The sequence below is a fragment of the Octopus sinensis genome, linkage group LG17 (assembly GCF_006345805.1).
Source record: "Octopus sinensis linkage group LG17, ASM634580v1, whole genome shotgun sequence".
Taxonomy (NCBI): domain Eukaryota; kingdom Metazoa; phylum Mollusca; class Cephalopoda; order Octopoda; family Octopodidae; genus Octopus; species Octopus sinensis.
Window position 1 is genome coordinate 43,336,654 of NC_043013.1, and position 12,554 is coordinate 43,349,207.

Consider the following 12,554-nt stretch of genomic DNA (forward strand, 5'->3'; position numbering starts at 1 on the left):
GATAAAATTAATTTTGATGAAGTCATTCAAGATTTCGCGAAGAGGAAGGCACGTAAAATCAATTTTTAAATCGTTAATTTTTGTAATTCACTCATCTTCTGTTCTCTAATATATTTTTCCTATTATTTTTTGTGTATAAACATAGTAAAAGTAAATTTGAGGGAAATAAGTGGTTGCTACAGTTTGTATTCTTATTTTGCATACATATATACCTGTATCATTCCGTTTTTTTGGCGTTTTGAAGTGTTGTTAGAACTTTTAAGGGGTCGCCAAATAAACATCCGCCCCGGTTGTCACTTGTGCTAGGTACGCTACTGTTCGTTACTCAGTCATCTCAGCGTTGGACCGTTCACCGTCACCAATTACCAACCACCGATGCATATCTGCAAGAACAATTGTTTTCCTTTGAAACAATGACTTCGATGATCACAATGGCTAGATAAAGCTCCCTCGTTGGCAAGGCGCTCGTATGGCCGTCTTATGTTGTGGTTATAAAGTTCGCTTTGCAACCACCTGCTTCCTTGAGCAAGTGATTTCTGTGACGGTTCGGATCGGAGCGAAAAATGGGTCGAGAGAAACTGTGCAATAAAAAAAAACAACAGATAAAATGTAAGGTGGATATATGAGCTAAGATGGAATAAACCTTTGAAGATGGTGTTACAGTATGGCCATGGTTCCAGAGATAAAGAATGAAATAAAAACTATAAAAGTCGTCTTAAGTTCATATTTCAATGTGTTTGTTATATTGTTTTCCATTGCTTTGTATTCTTTCTGTCAATGTCAACCGACCGAAAAGTTTCCCCATAAAATGCAGGACCTTGATAGAAATAGAAGCCAAATGTCTGACAAACCACACGTTAAAGAAGATATGAGTAACTTTTTTCGAGAGACAAGTTGCATGAAATACGGCTCTGCCTCTGTCGCTAAAGCAATCGCGACACCAGCACCTGTTCTGGCACTGATTTTCTATATATCGCTGGCGGGGAGATGGCTCGCTGTTATTTATAGTAGTCGAGCGTCCGTTACTGACGAGACCAAGGAAGGTCGAAATCAAGTGAACTGGTGGTCTCGACACTTACGTTAATGAGGATTTGTCTCCCCTCTAGCGATATAAAACAGCCTATATGATAGATTCTCTCACGTTATCTACAGCAATAAAGTCCAATAGAAGATTCACGTTTAAGTGGGAATAAATATTAGCTTTTGATATTAACACTGCTTCTATGGCTAAAATATATTTGAATTAAAGAATAAAATTGGTATTTCATTCAGAAAGTTCCGCGGCCGCACTTTGCCCGGGACTGCTTTGTTGTCTTCAAAGTGGAAAGCCACTTTGAGAGTGTCCTTGGCTATTCTCCACGGCAACGCCATCGTGGTCATTACCACGGGTCGCGACTGACCGCGTCATTTGTTCTGGGGTATGTACCCATCACCCCTTCCCCCTCTACATTATGCTGCTTTACCCCTCCTCCTTGTTTCTTTTCCTCTTTTTTCCCCTATTTCTTCTTATTTAATTGGTAAATAAAATATGTGAGTGAATACATACAACGCCTCTACAGACAGAGAAAGAAAAGAATATTAAAAAAAATTAACATTGAGCAATATAATTCCAGGACTGTGTGGTAAGAAACTTCCTTCCTAACCACATGGTACCGGGTTCACTCCCACTGCAGGGCACCTTGAGCAGGCGTCTTCTACTATAGCCTCGGGCCGATTATAAGCTTTATTATTGGATTTAGTAGATGGAAACTAAAAGAAGCCCGTCTCATATATATGTACTTATGTGTGTATGTGTATATATCTATGTATGTGAGTCTTTGTGTCAGTGTTTCTCCCCACTTTCTTTCTTTCTTTCTTGACAACTGGTGTTGGTGTGTTTACGTCCCCTTAACTTAGCATTTCGGCAAAAGTGGCTAATAGAATAAGTTCTAGGCTTTAAAAATAAGAAGGCCTGGAGTCGATTTTTTCGACTAAAGAAAAAAAACCTTTAAGGCGGTGCCCCAGCATGGTCGCGGTTAAATGACTAAAAGACAAAAGGCAATTTGGTACATCTCCGAAAAACGAAAGAAAAGCATTCTTTTATTTGTTTCAGTCATTTGACTGTGGCCATGCTGGAGCACCGCCTTTAGTCGAACAACTCGACCCCAGGACTTATTCTATCGGTCTCTTTTGCAGAATCGCTGTGTTACGGGGACGTAAACACACCAGCATCGGTTGTCAAGTGATGGTGGGGGGACAAACACACACGTGTGTGTGTGCGTGTGTGTATGTGTGTGTGTGTGTGTGTGTGTGTGTGTGTGTGTGTGTGTGTGTGTGTGTGTGTTTATACATATATGACGGGCTTCTTTCAGTTTCCGTCTACCAAATTCGCTCACAAAGCTTTGGTCAGCCCGAGGCTATAGTGGAAGACACTCGCCCAAGATGCCACGCAGTAGGACCGAACCCGGAACCATGTGGTTGGTAAGCAAGTTACTTACCACACAGCCACTCCTACGCCTATCTTTGGTTAAAGATCTGTTCGATCGGGGTCTGAACGATGACAAACAACCATAACTCAAAATGGAGAGTTTCTACGCTGTTGCTCAACCGGCTAGAAATAGCAGCCAAATTTGTGTCACATCACACCCCTTTTCTTCTTCTTCTTAAAATCCAAAGATATATCAGCGACGTAGCTTTGGATTTACAAAAAGACGAATTAGTTATGGCTAAAACATCGTCGATTAATATATCTTCTGCTCGGTCGATAACGGATTATTTGAGGAGAAACCACACTAACATTGATATGGAACATTTGAAAAACGGGTATACGTTATATCTGACTCTACTGGTGGTGGTGGTGGTGGTGGTGAAGTTAGTAATGTGGGTATGAAGTTAGTAAATTGAGTATCGCTGGAGTTATCCCCCATGATTTAAAGGAAGATAACTCTAGCTGAGATTCAATTTGTCAAAGAAAATTCATTTATAAACCTGATCATCGCACAGAACGCTACAATGAACGTCACTATTTTATTAGTTCGTCAATGATGTGTGGTGATGAATTAGAATTATTTTATCGCTGATGTTTGTCTCCAAATTAGTCCAGATTGAGGAAATCTTTGGTCAAAAGCGTTCTCTCAATGACCACTCCATCTTCGTGTATATATATATATATATATATAACAAATTAATAAATAAAACATATGCATATATACATACATATATATACGTACCTACCTCTACATGTATATATACATGCATATATGGGTACAGGATACCAAAAAAACGTCGAACACAATGAGAAACGAAAACATAAACACAAAACCAAGGAAATGGACATTTTTCTTAAACAATGAAAAAATAGAGTACAGGACATTCTTTCAGGCTGTTAATGTTCTGAGTTCAAATCTCGATGGAGTTAACTCTACCTTTCATCCCACTCGAGTTGAAAATTACTAGTCAAGTACTGGATCACCTGTATCGTCTACTTTCCCTCTCCCTCAAAATTCCTGGCCTTGTATTTAAATCAGAAACATTATTCAAAGGTAGTGAGCTGGCAGAAACGTTAGCACGCCGGACGAAATGCTTAGCGGTATTTCGTCTGCCGCTACATTCTGAGTTCAAATTCCACCGAGGTTGACTTTGCCTTTCATCCTTTCGGGGTCGATAAATTAAGTACCAGTTACGCACTGGGGTCGATATAATCGATTTAATCCTTTTAACTGTCCTTGTTTGTTCTCTCTGTGTTTAGCCCATTGTGGGTAGTAAAGAAATAGGTATTTCGTCTGCCGTTACGCTCTGAGTTCAAATTCCGCTGAAGTCGACTTTGCCTTTCGTCCTTTAGGGGTTGATTAAATAAGTACCAGTTACGAACTGGGGTCGATATAATCAACTTAACCAGTTTGTCTGTCCTTGTTTGTCCTCTCTCTGTGTTTAGCCCCTTGTGGGTAGTAAAGAAATAGGTATATCGTCTGCCGCTACATTCTGAGTTCAAATTCCACCGAGTTCAACGTTGCCTTTCATCCTTTCGGGGTCGATTAAATAAGTACCAGTTACACACTGGGGTCGATATAATCGACTTAATCCGTCTGTCTGTCCTTGTTTGTCCCCTCTTGACAGTAAAGAGATAAGAATCATAAGCATATTGAAAGAAATGCTTGGCGGCATTATTTCTGCCTCTTCACATTCTGAAACGGAATCCCACCGAAATCAACTTTTTTTATCCTTTCGGACTCGATAATAAAATAAATACCAGTGATATACTGGTGTCCACTAATCGTCTCCCATCAAAATTGCTGGCCTTGTACCAAAATTTCAAACAGAATTCAGCGAGCAGACAAACTCGTTAGCACACTGGACAAAACGTTTCACAGCACATCTTCCGGCTATTTACGTTATGAGTTCAAATTCCACCGAGGTCGGCTTTGACTTTCATCCTTACGGGGTCGATGAAATAAGTACCAGTTGAACACTGGAGCATCAACTAGCACCCTCCCTTCAAATTTCAGGCCTTGTGCATATTGTAGAAAAGATTATGAAGACGGTGAGCTGCTGGTAGAATCGTTAGCGCGTTGGATAGAATATTTGCTGCATTTCTTCCAGCTCTTTACATTCTGAGTTCAAATTCCACCTGGGTCAACTTTTGCTTTTATCCTTCCAAAGTCGATAAAATAAAGTACTCGGGTCGATGTACCCCAACACCCTTTAATTTCTGACCTTGTACCGAAATTAGAAAGAATTAGCAGCAGCAGCAATCCCCGTATAAATTCATCATCATCATCATCGTTTAACATCCACTTTCCATGCTAGCATGGATTGGACGATTTGACTGAGGTCTGACGAACCAGATGGTGGCACCAGGCTCCAATCTGATCTGGCAGAATTTCTACAGCTGGATGACCTTCCTAACGTCAACCACTCCGAGAATGTAGTAGGTGATTTTACGTGCCACCGGCACGAGAGCCAGTCAGGTGGTACTGGCAACGGCCACACTCAAATGGTGTTTTTTATGTGCCACCTGCACAGGAGCCAGTCTAGTGGCAACGACCATGCTCCAATGTTTTTTCAGCATTGGTTGTCAAGCGATGTTGGAGGGACAAACACAGACACACAAACATATACACACACATACATATATATATATACATATAAGCGACGGACTTCTTTCAGTTTCCGTCTACCAAATCCACTCACAAGGCTTTGGTCGACCCGAGCCTATAGTAGAAGGTGCCGCGCAGAGGGAATGAACCCAGAACCATGTGGTTGGTAAGCAAGCTACTTACCACACAGCCACTCCTGCGCCTACCTAGAAAGCTGTAATCTATTATTTTTCAATTTACATCATAAACAATTTTAACCATGGAACAAAATTGAAGATATTATTTAAAATATCATTCTGCTACTGTACATCTAAATTGACAAAGTTTTAACAAATCTTAACACACTGTATTACATCGGAATTTTCTTATCAGAGAAGAATTCAAGATAGATTTGAAGCCAGCCACAGTGAACAAAATATAGTAGTTGCCCAACTGAATGGCAAATTCCAAAACATAAAACCATAGCAGTCTCATGGATAATGTAAATGTTATATATCTAATAGACTATATCTTCAATTTTGTTCAATAGTTTATCAGTCAATTGTCTAACGAATAATGTAAATTTTATGCATTTAATTTCATTCCACAGTTCAGAGCATGACAAAAAAGATAGGTAGGTAGGTAGGTAGGTAGGTACTATTGTATTAATTGATATAGACTCAGGCGCTTTCATTGGCAGAATCATCAGAGTGTTTGACAAAATGCTTAACAGCATTAAGCTACAAACCTTTACTTTCTGAGTTCAAATCCTGCCAAACTGAACTCCATATTTTCATCTATTTGCAAAGGTCATTAAAATGAACCACCAGTGAAGTACTGGGGGAGGGTCCGATATAATCAACTACAACCTTTCCCAAAATTCCAGGCCTTGTGATTATAACAATTACCATTATTATTATTATTAGGACAGTGAGCTGGCAGAAGCATTAGCATGTCAGAAAAATTGCTTCACAGAATCGCTTCCAACTCTCTACATTCCGAGCTCAAATCCTGCCAAACTCAACCTTACTCTTTGTTTTTGTTTTTTTTTTCAGAATCAGTGAAACTAACTACCAATCAAGCACTAAGGTCAATGTAATTGAACTAAGCTCAACCCACTTAAAATTGTTGGTTTTGAGCTAAAATTTGAAACAATTATTATTATTAGAGTTCAAATTCCACCAAGGTTGACTTTGCCTTTCATACTTTCAGGGTCGACTAAATAAGTGCCAGTTATGCACTACTGAGGTTGATGTAATCGACTTAATCCCTTCCCCAAATTTGAGGCCTTGTGCTTCCAGTAAAAAGAATTATTATTATTATTATTATGGCAGTGGATTAAAAGAAACATTAGAGCAGCAGAACAAAGAACCTTACAGCATTTATTCGAGTACCTTGTGTCCTTAGTTCAAATCTTAGAGCAGGAGCAATAAAATAACATACCAGTCAAGGACCTGAGTCAATATCTTCGAACAACCCCCTCCCCTCAAAATTGTTGACCTTGTACTTAAATTAGAAACAATATTATTATCATTATTATTATCATTATTGTTATTATTACTAATTTTATTATCATCATTATTATTATTATTATTAATCATTATCCCCATCGTTCTGCGAAATTTCCCAAATTCTTCAAAACTAAAAATATACAAAAAAAAAAAAACAGCAGCAGCAGTAATAGATTTTCTTTTTTTTTTTTTTAAATTTAAAAAAGTTTAAAAGTTTGGAGGTTTGATGGGAGTTTGTAATTAGATGGTGTTTTGGGGTTTTTTGACTTTCTGGTTTGCTTAAATTTGTTTGGGTTTCATTAGGTTTGGTACCAGTAAATTCAGTTCAGTTTTCTTAAGTGTTTAAAAAAAAAAAAAAAGGTAACCCTTTAAAAAAAAATACAGGATTTTTTTTTTGTATGTTTTGTCTTTTCTGACTAAAACATTTTTGTTTAAAAGATAAGGAAATGTTGTTTTTCTTTTTTATTCTCCTTAGTGATGTTCAGGGTGGTTTTTAAGGCAGCTGATGAATTTGTCGACAGGAACTTCACCTAAACACATCCGATGTATTGTTGTGAACAGAGGAAATCTGACAAAATAAATAAAATAAAAAATTAATTAATTAATTAATTGATTAATTAATAACAGAATCAATATATTAATCTCTCACACAAGCAACACATAACCATCATCATTTAACGTCCACTTTTCCATGCTTGCATGGGTTAGACAGAAATTGCTGAGATGGATTTTCTACAGCTGGACACCCCAAGCAAGGTAATATTTTCCCATGGCTAGACATGTTTTCCACAGAAGATTGAAAATAAATACCACTTGTATGATGGTGATGCTCGTTTACAACCATCATGTGATGTCAAGACAAAAGCACATACATACACACAAGCACACATAAATATGTGAAAGGCTTCTTTCTGTTACTGTCAATCAAATCCACTCACAAGGCTTTAGTTAGCCCAGGGCTATAGTAGAAGACACTTTTAAGCAAACTGGCAGAATCATTAGACCATCAGATAAAATGGCTTAGAGTATTCATTTCAGCCTTCTGCCTAAGTTCAAACCCCACCAAGCTAAACTTTGTACTTCATACTTTGAGGGCCAAAAATAGAATATTTTTTAATATTATCTCTTCTCTCAATGAAGTGAGTTAGTAGAATCATTAGCACAGTGGGCAAAATGTTTAGCGGCATTTCGTCTGTCTTCACATTCTGAGTTCAAATTCCACTGAGGTTAGTCAATGTAAATTGACTATCATCATCATCATCATTGTTCGACCATGGTCAAGACAATGGAATTTACCATGTTACGCCAGACTTCACGGTCCATCATAGCACTACGGAGGTCCTGTTGCTGGATGCCTGTATCCCTGGAGATTACATCAGGGTAGGAGAGTGTGCGCCCTCTGGTATTGCGAGTAGATGGTTTCCAGAGGAGAAGAGTAGAAATTGCCTTGTTTTCAGCTCTACAACAATGTCCAGCAAACTGGACTCTCCTACCTTTCACAAGAGATGACACAGGTGGTAGTTTCACATATATTTGCATTTTCAACGGGGCTGGCCTTGTGCTTAGAAACATTATTATTACTAATATAGTCTGCTTTTTTTTAAGTGAAAATAAACAACCTGAATTACATCTAAGTGTAAATGTATACATTAAGTATATATTTGTATATTTTTATACTATAATATTGGTATCCAACAGATGGTTCATTCCTCACCACAAAAATGGGTGGCACTATGCCTATTTTATCAACCCCAGTGTTCAGTTGGCAATTATTTTATTGAATCAAGAAAGAGAAAAGATAAATTCGATTAAACTCGACAAGGATTCAAAAATTAGAAAATTAGGCGCAGGAGTGGCTGTGTGGTAAGTAGCTTGCTTATCAACCACATGGTTCCAGGTTCAGTCCCACTGTGTGGCACCTTGGGCAAGTGTCTTCTACTACAGCCTCAGGCTGACCAAAGCCTTGTGAGTGGATTTGGTAGAAGGAAACTGAAAGAAACCCGTCGTATATATATGTATATGTATATATATATGTGTGTGTATGTTTGTCTCCCCAACATCGCTTGACAACCGATGCTGGTGCGTTTTACGTCCTTGTAACTTAGCGGTTCGGCAAAAGAGACCGATAGAATAAGTACAAGGCTTACAAAGAATAAGTCCTGGGGTCGATTTGCGCGACTAAAGGCGGTGCTCCAGTATGGCCACAGTCAAATGACTGAAACACGTAAAAGAGTAAGAGAATTTTCTTAAAAGAGCCTCAGTTAGGAATTGAAAAAGTTATCTCCCTTAGACTTATTTTTGTAGCTTACAAGCAAAACGGTGGAATTGGTTCGACTTTTGAGAAAGAAACCGCAGTAATTTTAGTTTTTACCCGTTTCACTCATTGGACTATGGCCAAGCTGGGGCACAGCATTTGAGGATTTTGGCCGATCATTTCGAAACTAGTTTTTATCTCAGTCTAATACTTATTTTTTTTTATCACAGTTCAATTATACCATAGATTACAGAACGTAAAGTGGCACAACATAAACAGTTTTAGATCACAGTAAACATACCTTTCGATTATAGAAACAAGGCTTAGAACTTTGAAGCAGGGTGCTAGTTGGTTACATCGACCCCAGTGTTTAACTGGTATCTATTTTATCAAGTCCAAAAGGATGAAAAGCTAAAATCGACCTCAGCGGAATTTGAACTCAGAACACAAAGACAGATGAAATGTAGTCAAGCATTTTGCCTGGTGTGTAAACAATTCTACCATGATCAAAGGCACTCCAGCCAAGCCTATCCCTAGGAGAACATTATTCAGTGTGTCCTTTTCCTTTTTTTTTTTTAAGAGAGTAGATTGTGATTTGAGGAAATTTGTCTGCAATTTCTAGTAGATCAATGAGATAATATAGAGGCTCCCTTGAGGCAGTGAGCTGGCAGAATCGTTAGCACACTGGGTAAAATGCTTAGCGGTATTTCGTCTGCCATCAGGTTCTGAATTCAAATTCCGTCGAGGTCGATGTTGCCTTCCATCCTTTCAGGGTTGATTGAATACGTACCAGTTATACACTGGGGTCCGTGTAATCAACTTAATCCTTTTGTCTGTCCTTGTTTTGTCCCCTGTTTAGCCCCCTATGGGCAATAAAGAAATAAATATAGAGACTCTCTCTCTCTTTGATTCATTTTTATGTGATGAATTATAGAAAATTAAGGTTTTTACCTGTCCTCCATATTCCTCGCCTTCAACATGATATTGACTTCAGCTGCTGTGGGCGGACCTTGCAGTTTTTGACCATTCAACATCTCCTGTTCCAGTTGCTCTATCGACTGGTGAAGAGAAGGGGGGGGGATATGTAAGTAATTAATAATTAACATAGAAACAGGGAATAGGTAAATGGATGAGAGGGAGGGAGTGAGTGGATAGGTGAGTGAGTGGGTGAGTGAGTGAGTGAGTGAGTGGATAAGTGAGTGAGTGAGTGGATATGTGAGTGAGCGGAGATATGAGTGAGTGAGTGGAGATGTAAGTGAGTGGATGTGAGTGAATATGTGAGTGAGTGAGTGAGTGGATATGTGAGGGAGTGGATGTGAATAAGTGAGGGAGTGAATGAGTAGGTGAGGGAGTGAATGAGTAAACGAGGGAGTGAATGAGTAAGTGAGGGAATGAATGAGTAAGTGAGGGAATGAATAAGTGAGGGAGTGAATGAATTTAGTGAGGGAATGAATGACTAAGTGATGTAGTGAATGAATGAGTGAGAGAGAGTGAATGAGTTAGCGAGGGAGTGAATGAGTAAGTGAGGGAATGAATAAGTGAGGGAATGAATGAGTGAGGAAGTGAATGGGGGGGAGAGGGAGGGAGCAAGTGAGAGAGTGAGTTAATTTTGAGTGACTAAATGGGTGGGCGGGTGAGCAAGTGAGTGAGTAATTTAGTGAATGGCTATCAGAGTGAGTGATTGAATAAGAGACTCAATGGGACCGTGTGACTACGTGTATGAATACACATGCATCTTCATTGAAACAAGTAAAAGACCAAAAAATAAGTAAATTTGAATAAAAAAAAAAAAGAAAAGGAACATGTAAGAATTACAGAAGCGTTACCTTTCCTGTCTTAGCAAAAGCTTCAGCCACTCTGCGATTTCGACCCCCATAGCATGTGGTAATAAGATCAGCCACTCCACAGCTCTCCAAGAATGTCGACATCATGGAACCTGAAAACATGAAATATGGGAAATCATCATCATCATCATTTAGCATCCGCTTTCCATGCTAGCATGGGTTGGACGGTTCAACTGGGGTCTGTGAAGCCAGAAGGCTGCACCAGGCTCCGGTCTTATCTGGCAATGTTTCTACGGCTGGATGCCCTTCCTAACGCCAACCACTCCATGAGTGTAGTGGGTGCTTTTTACGTGCCACCGGCACAGGTGCCAGACGAGTCTGGCAAACGGTCATGATCGGATGGTGCTTTTTATGTGCCACCAGCACGGGGGCCAGGCAAGGCTGGCAACGGCCACAAACGGATGGTGCTTTTTACGTGCCACTGGCATGAGGCCAGTCAGGGCGGTGCTGGCAACAGCCACGTTCAGATGGTTCTCTTACGTGCCACCGGCACTGGTAACTCAGCTGCAATTTCCATTGATCAATTTCGATCCTGATTCTCACTTGCCTCAACAGGTCTTCACAAGTAGAGTTTTGTGTCCCAAGAAGGGAAGGTATGCATAAGTGGACTGGCTACATCCCATGTAGAAGGCCACGGGTTATGGTCTCACTTGTCCTGCCGGGTCTTCTCACGCACAGCATACTTCCAGAGGTCTCGGTCTCTAGTCATTTCTTCAGTGAGACCTAAAGTTCGAAGGTCGTGCTTCACCATCTCGTCCCAGGTTTTCCTGGGTCTGCCTTTTCCACAGGTTCCCTCAACCGCTAGGGTGTGGCACTTTTTCACACAACTATCTTCATCCATTCTTGCCACATGACCATACCAGCGCAAACGTCTCTCTTGCACACCACATCTGATGCTTTTTAGTTAACAATTATCATCGTCATTATTTAATGTCCATTTTTCCATGCTTGCATGGGTCAGACAGATGCCCTACCTGTCACCAACCCTCACCTATTTACAAGCAAATCAATATTTCCCCCATGGCCAGATGTTCTTTCTATAGAAGACTGGATGTGAAAGCCAGAAAGAAGGATAGCACGATCAGGTTCAAACTTTAATCACATAACCACAATAGTACCAACTATAAGCACACACGAGCAGAAGGCAGTGTGACAATAATAAAGATATGTTATGGTGAAAGTGCGGATAACTTTTGACTTCTCCTCATATATATATATATATAATATATCATCATCATCATTATCGTTTAATGTCCGTTTTCCGCGCTAGCACGGGTTGGACGGTTCGACCGGGGTCTGGGAAGTCAGGGGCTGCACCAGGCTCCAGTCTGATCTGGCAGTGTTTCTACAGCTGGATGCCCTTCCTAACGCCAACCACTCCATGAGTGTAGTGGGTGCTTTTTACGTGCCACCGGCACAGGTGCCAGGTGATTCTGGCATCGGCCACGATCGGTTGGTGCTTTTAACGTGCCACCGGCATGGAAGCTAGTCAAGGCGGCGCTGGCATCAGCCACGTTCGGATTGTGATTTTTATGTGCCACCGGCACAGAAGCCAGTCGAGGCAGCGCTGGCATCAGCCACGTTCGGATGGTGCTTTTTATGTGCCACCGGCACAGAAGCCAGTTGAGGCGGCACTGGCATCAGCCTTGTTCGGATGGTGCTTTTTATATGCCACCGGCACAGGTATCACAACTACTATTTCCATTGATATATATATATATATATATATATATATATATATATATATATAATATATATATATATAATATTATTATATACGTTTTTCTTATTATTTTGCACATTACTTAATCATTGTTATATTTTTTATCTTCTTTTTAATCTTTCTATTATATGTAATTTTCTAGATGGTGTAATTTAATTTTTCATTTTG

At 39.8% G+C, this 12,554-nt stretch overlaps 2 protein-coding genes across 2 annotated transcripts in view; one reads left to right on the plus strand and one right to left on the minus strand.

The window, feature by feature from the left end:
* Positions 1-6,197, plus strand: part of LOC115220743 — a 7,802-nt gene extending 1,605 nt beyond the window's left edge. Inside the window, exons 2-4 of the mRNA XM_029790887.1 lie at positions 1,273-1,418; positions 2,656-2,802; positions 6,110-6,197. Coding sequence (XP_029646747.1) covers positions 1,273-1,418; positions 2,656-2,802; positions 6,110-6,197 — 381 coding nt within the window. The remainder of the gene's footprint in view (positions 1-1,272; positions 1,419-2,655; positions 2,803-6,109) is intronic.
* A 225-nt stretch (positions 6,198-6,422) lies between these two features.
* LOC115220780 (glycerol-3-phosphate dehydrogenase [NAD(+)], cytoplasmic) overlaps positions 6,423-12,554 on the minus strand; it is a 43,371-nt gene continuing 37,239 nt past the window's right edge. Inside the window, exons 8-10 of the mRNA XM_029790928.2 lie at positions 10,646-10,755; positions 9,771-9,877; positions 6,423-7,133 (exon numbers count right to left, since the gene is read on the minus strand). Coding sequence (XP_029646788.1) covers positions 7,037-7,133; positions 9,771-9,877; positions 10,646-10,755 — 314 coding nt within the window. The 3' untranslated portion in view covers positions 6,423-7,036. The remainder of the gene's footprint in view (positions 7,134-9,770; positions 9,878-10,645; positions 10,756-12,554) is intronic.